Raw genomic sequence first — 15551 nt, forward strand, 5'->3', positions numbered from 1 at the left:
CTTTGTGCCTCACATTGTACGTCTGATCTTGAACAATAAAGATGCCTGTCTGTTGTGTCTGATCACTTAAATATTTATGAGTGGTGAGCTCAGCAACGGTTATCATCATGCATTTTCCATACAATACTACAAAGCCAAGCTAATCTTCAGAGCTGGCTCTTGACATTTCCCGATTAATATGCATTGTCCTTTTGAGGGCTAAACCCTGCCTGAGGGGCCACACACATTAAACGATTTGTCTGTTCTGTTAATAGACAAGGAATATACATACATAACCTGGTGAAACAGAACAGAGTCAATGAGCCTCTTCACCCGAAGTATTCCAAGGGTACTTAAAATTAGTCCTTTGACCCTTTGTTTATTTAAAGAGAGTTACAGTAATAACAATAAGGAGAATAACCACTATTTCTTTGCAGTGGACATTACTTCAGAATCCACTACTCCTTTCTCTCACAAGCTGGTTTTTTCTGCCTTTTTTTTTTTTTTTTTTTTTCAGGAAGCCTTTTGTGTATGGTGAGTTATATCAGATAGAGGGTGACTGATCTTTTAGTCCTGGTCTCTTGAGCACTGATTTGTGACTGCTCTCATTTAGCCTGTAACATAGACTGTGCTGTGTCACTTCTGAGCAGAGCAATGACAGAGATGGCGGGGTCAGAGCAGGTAAAGTTCTTGGAAATTCAAACAGAAGAATGATATATGAGACAGAACAAGTAAGACTTTTTTCTTTTTTCATATTTGCTTGTATTGGATAATGTTTCTTTTTATACACACATTGTTGCTCTGGACCGAATGTATAATCAGTCATATATTGGATAAACTGATGTTCAGTCACACAAAGTTATTTTTACTGAAGCATATAAAGGTGTATAATTTTTGCTATATAAAGAATGCTAAATAACAGGGCTTTTTAGTATTGGATTTTTTTTTCCAGAATGTGCTAATGGCCAAACATATGCACACAGTTCCGGAGAAAACAAAGGAATACACAAGTATTAAATACTAACAGCTGCTCTGTTCAGGCAGCAGCCACATGCTGTCCTGTTTTATAAAAATTAATTGGAAATACTTCCACTCAAAATAATCATGCCACTTGAATTTTTAAGAACCAATTCAAAATGTTTTACTTTCAGAAGGATGACTTCCTACAGAGTTCGGATCTACATTTGGTTATAAAAATACCTGGTCTGTATTGCTATGCAGCAGGAAATTTAAAGCCCAAAGGGATCACCAGAAGTCCACCAGTTCTAGCCCAGTCCTTTCTGGAGAGTCAGACCAAATTCATCTAAATGGTAGAAGAAAAACCTTTTCTGAATATCCTGGAAATACTTTGAGTATAGAGGGTCTGTAGATTATTTCCCTCATGTTCTTGCTCCAGTGTACAAGGAAAACAATTCTATGCATCTTTCTTGTAGAAGCAGGGGGTTAGTGGTAAATTAAAACAGGTGAGCTTAATGGTTTTGGGTATAGAAGGTGAGGTAGGATGCCTTGCACAAAGTGCAGCATATGAACATTATTTGTCCCTTGTTTTTACATCATGGGCTCTTGATTGAGGGAGGCCCTGTTAGTCCTTCAATTTTTACAACAAATAGCAGTTTTGACCTTTCAAAAGCAGGTCTTACATTTTAAACCTCTAATCATTTTTGCTGATCTACTTTGGAGGGGCCCTCCAGTTTTCCTGCATCGTTCATTTGTGCATGAAGCCACTTCACAGACCAATTGAATTTGTGAAGTTTTTTTTTTCTATATGTTCCTCTATATACATGTACATGTATCTAACTGTATAGCATTTGTCAACAAACCATTTACTCAGATAGTGAGGATGTGCCTTTGTACTTTCAAGCTTGTGATGAGAAGCAAGTAACCAGCAAGGCCATAGATAACCTGTGGCACACATATCAGCCTCAATAAACACCCTTTGTGTTAGTGCACTCCCCAGTCCTTGTCACTTACAGTAATCAAAACCCCTTGTAAAACGTATTTTGAATTGTTTGGACCATAATAAAGAAAATATGTTACTAAGGCTTATTTTTCTTTCACTATTTTAGCAGTAAATATTTTCCTACAGGTGTCAAGCAGCTTGATGCATAATGTGGTTTGAAGTGAGACTATTTAAAGAACACTTGTCAGAAACATTTTGTACTTTTCTACTTCCATTTGTGACTTTTTGGGATTATATGTGTTATATAGGTAGCATTTCAACAGTTTTCACTTTCTTCTTTCTGTAGTCTTTTGCTACAGAAATGGAAAGGCCATTAAACAGAATTGAGCTACAGAGACTTTATTTTGGCTGTTAGGTATCACATTTGTTTTTCAGTTTTGAAATCTACATTTCTTGCCCCTCTATTTTTTTTTTTTCCCTAGATTTAGAGTGGGGAATATTTTGTTTAAAATTCTAGTGACAAAAATGTCAGCAGACCCCACTGGTGAAAGGCTTTTTCCCTGACATGAAACACAAGCTTATGTAGTCAGATTGTCCAGGTAATCATTTAGAGGAGACTAAGACCTAGCTTTAAATTCCTTGCTTTGAAAGATCATCACAATTGCAATGCCCAGTAGCTGAGGTAAACAGAAGGGAAGGCATGAGGAAAAGAAGGCCTGGTGGGCTGATGGTTGGGTACAACCCATGAAGGCAGATGAGAGCTCAGCAGGAGGTTAGGAAGCAGCCACAGCAGAGTTGTGAATCTTCCACTCCTGGCATTAGTAAAAACTGCAAACAATGAATTCTTGTGCAGATGTCCCTTTTGGCTTGTTTTCGCATTTTTTGTACAATTTTAGATGGGAGTACTTCATGGTCCAAGAAACCACTGTCCCATGACAGTCATATGTCAATCACATATGAGGGAAAATGCTTCACCAGTGCCTTCCAGCAAGCTGCTTAAATTGTCCATGCATTGGTTCTCATATCTGTTGATGGCATTGTAATACCCAATAATTTTGTGCATCAACATTGATGCCTATGCTACATCAAGATGTTTGGTGGTCTACAAGTGCCTCACACTAAAGCATTTTGGCTTTCTGTCACTGAAATAGACCAAGCAGGACATGTTCATTGGAGCAGCTCTGTCAGCAGTGTACATACAAACCATACCTACAAAGATGGTGAGCTCCTTCCCTTGTATTTACACCTACTTAACTACTGATGCCTTTGTCCCAAATTATTTCTCTTCCTTATGTTTTGAGAGTTTAAATATGTCTTCTGGAGCACAGTGCTCTGTTCTTTACAAAACTCTTCTCTGAGGCTTGCATACATAGAGGTGGCAACTGGCTTTTAAAAGAAACAGTATGATCTGCAGCATATATCAAAAGTCAGAAAAAAACCTAGAAACCATATTGAGAGACAGATGCTACCTCAGATAGCAAAGTTTTTATTTCTGGATACTAGCTTTTCATCTGTGAAATGTGTTTTGGTCTGATAACTTTTGCTGCTCACTCAAGAAAATAACTAGCTGTACCATTTAATTTAGAGAATTTAATCAGCAAGAAAAGTAATTGTGTCCATTTGTATAAACCTGAAGAGTTCATCTTCTTTTAAGGGTGTACTTAGGCAGTATATTTATTTAGATACTCGCAGGTTCCAGCATTATCTGGAGACAACAGCTAAATAAAGCCATATGCTAAAATAATCTTCATTCTAGTCTTTGCCTTAAGTTGTTGTTCTATAGTCATGAACATTAATTTAAGTGAATGGGATGCCAGTTGCTATGAATGGAAGATTTTTCACATTTTGATGTGTAAAACTGTAAAGCAGACATAAAAAGTATACTCTTGTCATTTGCTGAGATTATTTTTTGTAGCCAACAAATTTTTCTCAGTCTCCTAAATTTAAAGAGAATTTAAGAGACTGGGAGCTGTTGCTTGACCAACTAGAGCTGACAGTTCTGTAATGAAATTAGCAACACAGGAATGTATGTGTTGCCTCCTAGTACTTAATGAAATAAGCAGCATGCAGCTGAGTTCCTATTCACTACAATAAGAAGTGATTTCTCTTTTTGCTTACCATTAGGTTTTCCATTCTTACCCTTATTTCTGGAAACTCAGGCCATTTTTTTGGTATACATATTCTTTACAAATTAATTTATAATATGCTCCTGTTTTGGCACTTGTTAATCAAGGTATGTGAGTTGGAAAATTGACAATTATAGATTCCTTGAAGCAGTAACTACCAGAATCAGTTCCCACTACAGGAAGTGGCAGCTCTGCAAGCAAAACACTGCATTGCAGATAAAGGGAGACATCAAAGTCAAGATTCTGAGTGTGTGTAATGGTAACCACAGAAGTAACTTACAAATCCTAACTTGCAACAAGATTTTTATTAAAGTAACAGCTTAATATAAAATTTAATAACCCTCTTTTTTAAAGTATATTTGGATTCTGAAAGCACTCCTGCCTTTCTGAAAGCACAGTGCCTTTTAAAACCATACATTGGGTGACTTACCCTGTACTGACTCACAATTAATTGTTTGACAAAAACGTTTTGTAAGGCTGAGAGCTACATACAAGGCAAGTACCTTAAACTGAGTTGAATTATTTTAGCCATTGTTATGGCTAAAATGAGTTATGCATGGCAATAACCAGTAATGCATGAGTTATGCATGGCAATAACCAGGATAATACAGTGTGAAAAGCTGTATTTTTACTGCAAGCCATTTCTTCAGAGCTCATCTACCAGGCACAGCACAAGAAAACAGTCTTCCGTTTTTTTCAGTAGTTCATTAGCATTTTTACTCAAATGCTATTTTCTACTGCAATTCATCCAGCAAACATTCCTCTGTTTTCCTTTCCATTCCTTTCATTTTGATAGCTCTTGCACTTACCTATTTTTAGAGGGGCTGTACATATACAAGCATGCATAAATAGGCCTTCTATCTCACATCTCTTTATGTGCCTTTCATTTGGGTTCAACCTACGTTTTCTTCTTAGATTTTCAAGCTTCCAATCATACAAAGCACAGAAAAAAGTAGTTCATCATATGGAGATGCCAGAAGCTAACCGTGTCTGGGTGACTCAGTATTGAAAAGGATGAGTGACAAAAGCATTTATATTGTCAAATTTTCCCTGTAATTTGAAGCAGGAGGCAATTTCCTGTGGCTAGTTCTTTTCTTCTCTGTGGCCTGCTGACAATACCACACAATGATATTTTTATAGTTGGGTCATAAGGTGAGCTGAGTATTCCTGAGGACTAAAGTACTATCAAGTGCTGCATTCATCTTCAGGGAGTAAGTCCAATGGGTTTCTTGCTTGGAGCCCAGAGCTAGGTTGGCTGCTGCCATGTGCTCTTACAGCATATGTTTGAGATGGTGTCTGGGTGTGTTTTTGTTTGGAGATAACTACTAACTCTCCTCCACTAATTACAGAAAGATAGCCTAGAGCAGACAACCAATTTTTGTCCACCTGAAGTTGTGAGATGAGTAAACACACTGCTCCACAAATGCTTTGGGTCTTACTCAAGTGAAGTGGGTGCTACCAGTGCTATTGGCTGATTTTGTATGCACCCAGGTCTGTCTAGACATTCCATTTGCTTAAAATCAAATAGGTCCACATATTTTGTAATATCTGGACATGTATTACAAAATACATGTATTACATGTATTTGGGACAGAAATACCCACGTATTTCTGTGGCTTCCCAAATGAAAAATAATGAGTTCACCTATCCTAATAGTAAACGCCTTAACAATTCTGTCAAGTTTTGGTGGTGGAACGTGCTCCTGTAAGCACAGCTATGCATGAAGTGCAGATGCATGTGACAGTGTTACAGTGCTTTTTGGTGCCAACCAGGGTTGTTTTATTCATTGCTGTTACAGGGCATTCACAAAAAACCTCATTGATGTTGCCCACTGAAACACAGGAGATTCATTTTATCTATATAGAAGCAAACTTTTGTTTTCCAGCAGATCTCTATGCCTTAATAAGTTTCTGACACTGCAGTTTTGTTTTCAAATGACTACTTGATGCAAACACTTTCTGCAATTTGTGTGAATTTGTTATAGCTGGGAATGCCTACATTTTACTAACACACAGAAGTAAATCCAATGGAAACATCACATATTATACCCAAGAAAGTGATTTCAAACATGTACAGGAATTCCCCAGCAGACAGCATTACGTAGACTCTTACCTCAACAACATGATCAGACAGCTGGGTCATACAATGAACAAATGCAAAGAGTCACATGGAATAATCATTGTTGTCCAGACTGTGAAGCCATTCCACTGAATCTAACCCCTGCTTGAGGCACTGGGGTCTCTTTGATTACACTCCAGCCCTTTCTTCTCCAGCTGAATTCCACCCTATTACTACACTCCATTTTAACACACAGATAAATTAAAAATATTATGCCAGAGCCTGAAATTTAGGAATTTGCAATGCCGTCTTTGGCTTTCAGCAAACAAAGAAAATTTCTCTGCTTTGTAAATTACTCTAAACTGTGTCTCTTAGTTGCAGCGCTGAGCAGCTTCTATTTTACCTGTCTAGAAAATTTGACTCTATCACAGGAGAAATGAGGGCACCTGTTTGAGGCAACAAAATGCTATCTATAGTTTTATTACCAGGGGACTCTACAACTTAAGACATGCACAGGATAAATGTATTTACTAGGTAGGACAAGATGTTATAAAATGCCCTTCATGGCCTTGGGGTGGAGGCTATAGGGCAAATGTAAACTTCTTCCTAGTTGCAGAAAGCAGGGAAGGCAGTATTTGCTGTGGGCAATTGCAGAGAGGCAAGAGACAGCCACACAAAACATCAGCAGTCAGAAGTGACTCTCTAGAGCTCAGTTTCCTCAGATCTAAGAGTAGGAACTAGGAATGAAATCTGCTTATAGTCTCAGCAATGCTGGGATGTAAGCACGGATGTTTTGATTTGGGTCACCACATCATGCCTTATGCAGAAAGCCGTTTCTACTGGAAATTGATAGATCAGAGGAAGTTCATCCTATTCAAAGTTATATTGAAGGGTTTAAGCTCAGCTGCACAACTGTCTTCACAAATGAAAAGGAGGCCAGCACTCAGTGCCTCTCAGAGATGCACACGTGAGAGAGCCCTCTGAAGGGAACAGAAGAATAGGCAGGAAGGGGTGTGCAAAGCTATCTTAAGACTAATTGCTGTTTGCAGCTGCAGATAGACACGTGCTTAATTATCTGCTATATGCATGCAAATTTGGTTGCTGTCATTAGAGTCCAGATGTTCCCTTCCATTATACTGAGTACGGCAAACAAAAGAAAAAGGGTCAGAGAGCAAAATAAAAAAGGGTCAGGAGTGGCAGCTCCGTGATGTTTTCCTCCTATCATATACTTGGCCTGGCTGACCATTTTTCTGAACTCCCCATCACAGAGATTTGTATTTTTGCTCACAGACTGAGCATCTGGTCAGGAAAGAGGGGAAGCCTGAGAAAAACCTTTCCCCTCAGCACTGGGGAAAGGGTGCAGGCAGCCACTCAGCCCACAGCCCTCCCTTGGGCTGAGAAGATGTTGGAACACCCTGGATGCCACACAGGAGCAGCCCAGGAGGGCAGTACTGGGCCTGGTGGTTCAAGGGTTCAGGGCCTGTATTCCTTGTTGTAACCACATAAATTGTCCACACTAAACCACAATAAAATTGTCCAGTCAAATTAACAAGTTTCTAACAGCTTCTCTGCTTTAGACACATCCTTTGACAGTGTAAGTACTCTCTGAGAAGTACCAAGGCTTGCTTTTTCCTGTATTACTTTTCTTCTTCAACTGTAAGATCTTTCTGTCCATCATCTAGGCTTGTATCTCGTTTTTAAGCATTTTTTTAACACTCATAAAAAAAAAAAAAACAACTTGTATTTTTTCACAGAAAGTGAATTGTAACATTCCTAGTTTTAACTGTTTTATAAGATCTTTGCATTGTGTCCCCAACATCTCAAACACACAAAACTACACAAACACAACACACATAGATCCTCTTCTCCTATCTGTCCAAATCAAGGAACAACAGAGTAGTGTCGATTTATCCCAATCAGGCACCTGGCCTTTATCCTGTCTGATGGCATGCAGTGTCTCTTTGAAAGATTTAACCTTTTCATTCCATTTTAATTCAATAACAGTAATGACCAGGAGTGGTTTTGTGGTGTCTGTTTCGAATTAAATTTGTGTTGAGCATATATGACATGTTGATTTGTTTCATCTTTTCTGATAAATGCAATATACATAGATTCAGGGATCAAATGTCCTCTTAAGTAGCTCTGCTTTGGGAACATTAGCTTCCTTTAACATGCCAATATCAAGTTACAAGAATTTGACTAAACACAAGGATCAGTCGGAAATTTGGTACTACTCTTCTGCATGCAGGAATAATGAAATTGCGGGAAGAGTTTTCTTTTCTTTTGGTAAAGGCATAGTGCGATGACTGCAGTTACTTTTGATTTTGAGCAGCGTAGGAAACAGCTGAGTCTCAGTGGGATCTTTGGCATCCAGGTTGAGTGGCTCACAAAAGGCATTCTGAGATCTCTTCCCAGCACTGCCTTCACCACTTCACCACTCATGGTTATCTGCCTTGTGTCCTTGATTCCACTCTTCTTGCTGATGCAAATACCCTTTGAATTTGTGTAAAGTTTCCATTTATGTATATTTGCATTAGATGGATTATCTTAGGTTTTATGGAGACTGTGTCCTGCCCTTTATTACATAACAAACAGATTTAATCTGCAGTAACAATTCTCTATAAACCTTGGCAATATATTAGAATACTTTTTTTATAAACAGTAGGTAAGATTTACTGCATGTTTTAATAAGGTGTATGAACGAAAGTCCTGTGAACTGATTCAATCTTTCCACTAAGCCACTGAACTTTGGATTATACCTATGTGTTTTCCTGGAGAACTGCTCACAATGTTTTTAGCTTCTTTACTGCTTAGGTTAGTGGCCCTGGGGATATGTCATTACCTTTTATTTAAATGAGTGCAGAAAAGGGAAAGTTAGAATTTATTACTGATCTGACACCTTGTTCTCAGGTAAATTTTATTATCTGAAGCCCTCGGCCTCAGCACAGGAGTAAGTGCCTCGGCATAGTACTGGTTCTCTAGGTTTGTAGTATCAGGACAGTAATTCTGATTGGAAAGTAATCAGGATCTAGAATTAAGATTCATGGTAGGTGCTGTTACCTGATTATACAATTCCTCTATTAAGTAATATCTCATGCTGATAGATTTTGGCTTATTATACTAATAATTAACCTTGTTAATTAAAACTGTATTAGCAAGAGCTGGTTGAACACAAAATAATTTGTTTCTCTATCCTTTAAAATGTTTTTCTTTGTTATGTCTTCAGAATCAAAAGGTGATCTGAATAATTCTTTCTGGATGTAAATTCTAACAGCTCCTTTCTGTACTGCCTTAGTTTTGGCCAGGACAGAGTTAATTTTTTTGCAGTAGCTGAGGAAGCATGGCTGAAGGGGCATGGCAGGAGGTTATTCCATACCACCTCATGTCATTGCCAGGAGCAGGGTAAGGGACTCTGGCTTCTGTACGGGAGGGCTTCTGGTTAAAAAAAACATGCATTGTCTGCCATGGTTCTTTGTCTTGGGGGTCTCTGGTGAGCATCTTTGCACATGAATCACCCTCTCTTTGTATATTTTCATTATTCATATTGTTGCTATTATTGTTCATTTTCTTATCTCATTGCTGTTTCCAGTAAATTTTTCTTTTCTCAACCTGTGATCTTTACCTGCTGGACCAGGAAAGGCAGCGGAAAGGAAGAGTGGGCAAGTGTCAGTGTGGTTTGGGAGAGTCTCAGTGGGTGCACTCAACTGTGAAGCACCATTCCTAAACCATGATATATAATATTTTATAAATTACTGACACAATAATAAATGTAATTATTCATTCTTACCAGTGCATAGTCTTCCTGTGACAGAAGTCTTAAACACAGGCTCCCAGACAATGGAGAAATCTGTTGTTGCTCACAATTTAAATATAAGTGAACAGAGACAAAAGGCCATGATGCCAACTCTCTTTCTTTTTATTCTGTGTGACAATGCAGCAGTTTTCCATCTTTCTCAACGAGTCAGTGACACCTTAACAAAGAAACTGTTTCTCATGGAACATTTCACATGTGCTTCCCATTTGGAAGGAATGTAGGAAACACAGTTAACTGGCTGAGGTGTAAAACAAGGTTAGGAGTGTGTTTAAAAAACATCTTATGCTATCAGCTGCAAAGCAGGAGACACAGTACAATATGACCAATAGGTCACAATCTGGTTTTATTGCTACAGAGGATCCCCTAAACTGACAGAACATAAGAACTCATTGGTTATTTTACTTGCAATTCTTTATACTCAGAGGGTGCTTCGTTGCAGCTCAGGCAATGACCAACCTCTTGCAATTTTAAGATGTCTGAGCCAACTGCACAAAGGATGTTTATGTTTCTGCTTTGCAGCCTTAATGTCTCCAGTGAAGCTATAATACTGTATTATAGCACCATCCCCTTTAACATCCCTTTTGCCAGGGATGTCCATTTAATGTATTTTTAGAAAATGCAGACAGATTTACAGCAGGTTGTGTCCTAAATTTCCTTACATCATTAGAGAAAGATGCAGGAGGTTTTTGGTTTTCTTAAATGAGGAAACCACAAAGAGAATGGTAAGAGGCAAAAAGCATGGTAAGAGTCCATTACAAAACCATAACACATTTATAGTGTTTTCACTATGACTGCATTTTCAAGGCTATGTTATGAAGGGCAGAAAGGAAGAAGAAGGGAGAAAATACCCCAAATAATAATAAAAAATACCATATATAAAAAATTACCATGCAGGACTTACGAAGAGGCAAAGAGGTTGGAAAGCTAAAATGAATTGGCTCACAGGTGACTCAAACAAGTGGTTACAAAACCACAGAAAGTTAGCTTGCCCAATTCATGTTGCTGGTGACAGCATAAAAGGTCAATGGCTCTGTGTTTTAAATGAAAGCTCCACAGAAACAAATGCACAAAACCTTAGCTCAGGTACAGACAGAATGTTAAAAGTTTTAATTGAAAGCTTTTGTTATTATAAACTTATGTTACAGTCATTTATAAGAAGTGAAAAGGCAATGTCTTCCTTTCTTATATATTAGCATGTATATACACTTTTTTTTTCCTGCAATGAATGTGTATTTCCTTCTACAGTGCCCTGTGATCTATTTCATTTTATTTGCTCTCAGTTCTCAATGTTATGCTTTCTGTCTTTCAGCTGCCAATAATCTGGCTGTGGTTTATAGTTATAATAAATGGAAACTCACAGACCTTGGTGTCATCCACCTCAGATAACATGATCCTATTAAATCTAATCCAAATTAACTGGATGAGAACCCTTTGCCCTTGATACTCAAATGGACAAGAGAGAGATTTGATGCTAACAATACCAAATGTGGTTTAGTGTAGAGTGGAAATCCGCTCTCATTCTGTAATTGATTTGGGATTCAGAAGAACTCTAACATGCTGTTAAAGAGTGTGCATTTTTTAGCCATCCACTCTCAGAACATGGTATTTGATTAGTAAAATGACTGTAGAATGAAATGTTACAGGGAAAGCCTCTCATGTGTGAGTATTTTATTCTAACATGGGAATTGCTAGTTTTGGGGGCACACCTGAAATGCTATGGCCAAAAGAAGCAAATAATTAATGCAAGCTATTGTCAAATGCCAACACTGATGATGAAATTCTTGGACTACTACTTCTAACAATTAAAAAAAGCTGTAACACAGTGTCCATTTGAATTTCTTCAATAATAAAAATTCTTCATCAATTGAAACAGGACAAATTCTTTCCTCATGTAAAGATCATCAACTGGACTTGATGATACTTGATGGTTCCTTCCACCTCAAAATATTCTGTGAAAAACATTTTTACTAAGGGTTCCTCAGTCTGATATAGATTTACCTATATGAAAGTACAGAACCTGAAACTCTACTTGGCTTTTAGTCATTGTACCAACAATGTATGACAGTTTGACTCTGTGGAAGCAATACAAAAAACTGTGGGGGAAAAAACCCAAGCAACTACAAAGTACCTTAATACCAGAGACTTTTCTATTTTTTTTTTGTTGTGCAAAAGTAGTATCATATTATAATTAATACTTACTGATCAATATATCTTAGAGTTACTCAAGTCTTTATACATTTTTCATTTCTTTTTGTCAGCATTAAAATTACTTCTGATAAAATCAAATCAAATGGAAGGAAATTGAAATCCAGGACTGGCTCCAGGTTGTGATGCAAAAATCTTTGCCATGGTTTTTGTCTTTGTTTTACTGAGGGTGGTAAGAGAAGAATGAAAAGGCTTTTTTTTTGTGGTTTGGGAAAATCTGCCTCACAGAGTTCTCTGATGAGCACGAGAGAGGGAAGGTTACTAGAGAATTGCATGATAAAATTTAATTGCTCTTCCTTTCTCCTTCTGGAAACTATTAGTGTCAATTCAGGCCAGTAAATAAATTGCGTATTTTCACAGTTTTGGTCAACTGAGTATTTGAGCAGTATTTGAGTTTTTATAAACAGAAAGGATTCAGTTGTTGCTATCACAGGAAATTATTTCTGAACCCATCACCTCCACCGTGATGGCTGTTGCTGTCCCATGTGGCAGATTGCTGTACAGGAGAATATATATAATATAAGGAGAGTGCTTTGCTATTACATGTAAATCCTTTGCTCCCTCTGAGCCCTGAGTCCCAGCATGCATCCCATTCCCACAACACTGGCTTTACACTTCAGAAACTTCTGCATGGTCACAGATTTGCCTGTGAAAGAGGTGCCATAAAAGGGAAAGCAACACAAGATTTGGTGTGAACAGCTTTCTGACACTTTTGCCACCCTGCAAAGGGAATAATGACCAAAATCATAAGGGCTATTGATCTGTCATCTGCTTCTGTTAGTCCAGCTTGCACCTCATTTCAAACACACTGAGGACACACTGCTGTACATTGAGAAGAAGGCAGGGGAAAGTAGGAACATTAGGAGTGAAGGAGAATTTGTCTGCATGCCTCTCTACATTGAGGACCAGCCTTAGAATTTATTTTCATTTTTTTTTATTTTTTCACTTTGCAAAAGAGAGTTGGCATCAGGCATTGGGGATAAAAAAAATTATCAAAATGCTGATTCTGAATGGCAGTGGAAAAAGAAGCCATGTCAAGTCTACACAGTCCAGCTCTCTTCTCAGAAGAATAAAGCAAAGTGGGTTCCCTGCCCTCCACTGTGGGTCACAATCAGGTACAAAACAAAGATTTGAATGTTGAAGAAAACAGTTTTTACTGTGTTAGTCCTGTAATTTGTACTTCATAATTGTAGCAGATGCAGCTGCTATTCTTGATAAAACTTTTCTTCATTTCATTAGGAAAAAATGCTGCCTATGGAAGAGACTCGGTCTCTAAAGACTGCAAAAAAATGGCCCTCTTTTTGAGATTTTTAGATAATCAAATCGTGATGAGCAGAGATGCAGAGATGATGGCTACCTGCTTATTCAGGCAAATCAGCATCTTAAACCTACAGAAATATTTGCACAAAGCAAGCAGGATTTAGCAGCTTCTAAAAAGTACATTGAAAACCCACCTGGTTAAAACAACCAAACAAGAAAATGAAAGGTTTTAGGAACATACTGCATTTATTTGGTCCCACAATTCCTAACTTTGTAACAAACCCCCAGAGTTTCACTCCTTAAAGTGCTTCAAACTCCATTTATATTATTATTACTTTTAACATCAATGTACATTGCTGTATAAGCAACAATCCAAAGATATTTATATTTTTATAAAATTCTTTATATTAATGAATCAAATTTGCTCTCAAGATAGCCAACATTAAGAAAAATTTCCAAAATTAAGACAGTGGAGTTGCTCAAGTCTCTGCTGTTTTGGATGAGAGCAGAATTTGGCCCAGTAGGGCATATGCAATTTTCTGCATATATCTCAAAAGGCACAACGGATTACCTTGGAAATCAATGACATTTAAAAGGGAGTTTGTCAAAGCAAATACATTTCATTTGCTTTGGCACAGTCCACATCCAGAGGATGCATTTGCTCACCGGCTGTTCAGAAGAAGCAGCCTGATGCTGGTCAGCAAAGGGGAATCCACACAGCTCTTCAGCAGACACAGCCCAATCTGTGCACGACAACTGTAACAGCAGAGTTACTTCTCTGGGCACCCGTGCAAATTCACTGCACCATGAACCTCTGAAATTCTCCTGCTGGAGACATGTTTGTCATTGATGGTAATATTCCGAAGACAGCCAAAAAATGGGTCTTCAACAGGAAGCCACAGGGTGTCCAAATTTGCTACAAAAAACAAGGTGGAAAGACCAAGTTAATAAGAATTATTTTAAAGAACATTAATTATGGTAAAGGGAAATTGTATAGGAGAATATGAATGGATGGGACCTTTGTTTTGGAAAGGAAGAGACATGAAAAAATAAGAAGCAATAATATTACCTGGAATTTTGCCAAAGTAGAGTGGCTGATACACACGTCTAGCAGGAGAGGGTTGAAGTACAGTGGTATAATTACTCTGTGTGCCCACCTCTAGCTGCACTGTGTTCTCCTTCTGAGAGACTGCAAAGAAGCAGGTAAATGAGAACTCTTTCTCAACCCTATTAAAGAATCAGGTAGATATGGCACTATTTTTCAATAGCATCTTTCTTGAAATTTAAGGCACAGAAAAAAACAGATTTAATTTTAATTCAGAATCAGGCTGACAATCCCAGGTCGTCTGGAGCCTAACAGAGCCTACAAAAAAAACTTATATAAAACCTTTAATTAACACAAGACACATTGTTTTAAAGAGTATTCTCAGACTAAACAGAAGCTAAATGGTTAATAGAAATTTGGAGCTGTAGTGCTCTGTGCCCACCATCCCTTCAAAGCTTCAGAAGAAATGGCATGTACAATGTACCTGCAACGGTATGCCACCGTCCATCAGACAGAGGTTTCTTAGGTGTGACTGATGCCTGGAATTCTCCAGCATCACTATTTCCAGCAGCAATCACCTGTAAATAAGTTACTTGTTAAGCTACTGTGACAAAGAACAGGAGCAGCAGGGGAAGGTCAGAATTCCCCCTGCTGGATGAGGGCAATACAGCTGGAATGGACACAGTCTGTACCCACCTTCCCTCCCTTCATGTAAACAGTCAAGTAGTTGTCTTGCTTGCTTCCAGCATGGAGGAGTACACCAGTAGAACTCCTTGGTCGAATGGTAAATACAATCTTGAAATCCACACTCATCAGCAAATTACCTGTGGACAATTAAACAATGGGGAGAGGGATGATCATAGGTAGAAATAATTGGAAAACCACGTGAAAACAAGTAACCCATGTACCTACATGCTTCAGACAATTCCATGTACCATAATCTCTATGCTTACCAATGGTGATATATCCTCCTTCATTAAAGAAGTAAATTCCTGTGTCCATAGGAACATCCAGACATGGAAGTATGCCATTTTTTTGTTGAGGTGCATTCATGGCTTTTCCATTCATCTTAAAATTCCTCAGGCAACCCTTGAAACTCTTCATTGGCATATTCTGAAAGCATATTTCAAAACATGAATACTGAAGCATTATAGCTTTTTGTTT

General features: G+C 38.1%; 1 protein-coding gene across 1 annotated transcript in view; it reads right to left on the reverse strand.

Moving 5' to 3' along the window:
- Nucleotides 1–13569: 13569 nt before the first annotated feature.
- LAMA3 (laminin subunit alpha 3) overlaps nucleotides 13570–15551 on the reverse strand; it is a 106536-nt gene continuing 104554 nt past the window's right edge. The window contains exons 73-77 of the mRNA XM_031503734.2: nucleotides 15341–15500; nucleotides 15084–15211; nucleotides 14872–14965; nucleotides 14412–14531; nucleotides 13570–14258 (exon numbers count right to left, since the gene is read on the reverse strand). Coding sequence (XP_031359594.2) covers nucleotides 14113–14258; nucleotides 14412–14531; nucleotides 14872–14965; nucleotides 15084–15211; nucleotides 15341–15500 — 648 coding nt within the window. The 3' untranslated portion in view covers nucleotides 13570–14112. The remainder of the gene's footprint in view (nucleotides 14259–14411; nucleotides 14532–14871; nucleotides 14966–15083; nucleotides 15212–15340; nucleotides 15501–15551) is intronic.

This window comes from Lonchura striata, chromosome 1 (assembly GCF_046129695.1).
Source record: "Lonchura striata isolate bLonStr1 chromosome 1, bLonStr1.mat, whole genome shotgun sequence".
NCBI lineage: Eukaryota > Metazoa > Chordata > Aves > Passeriformes > Estrildidae > Lonchura > Lonchura striata.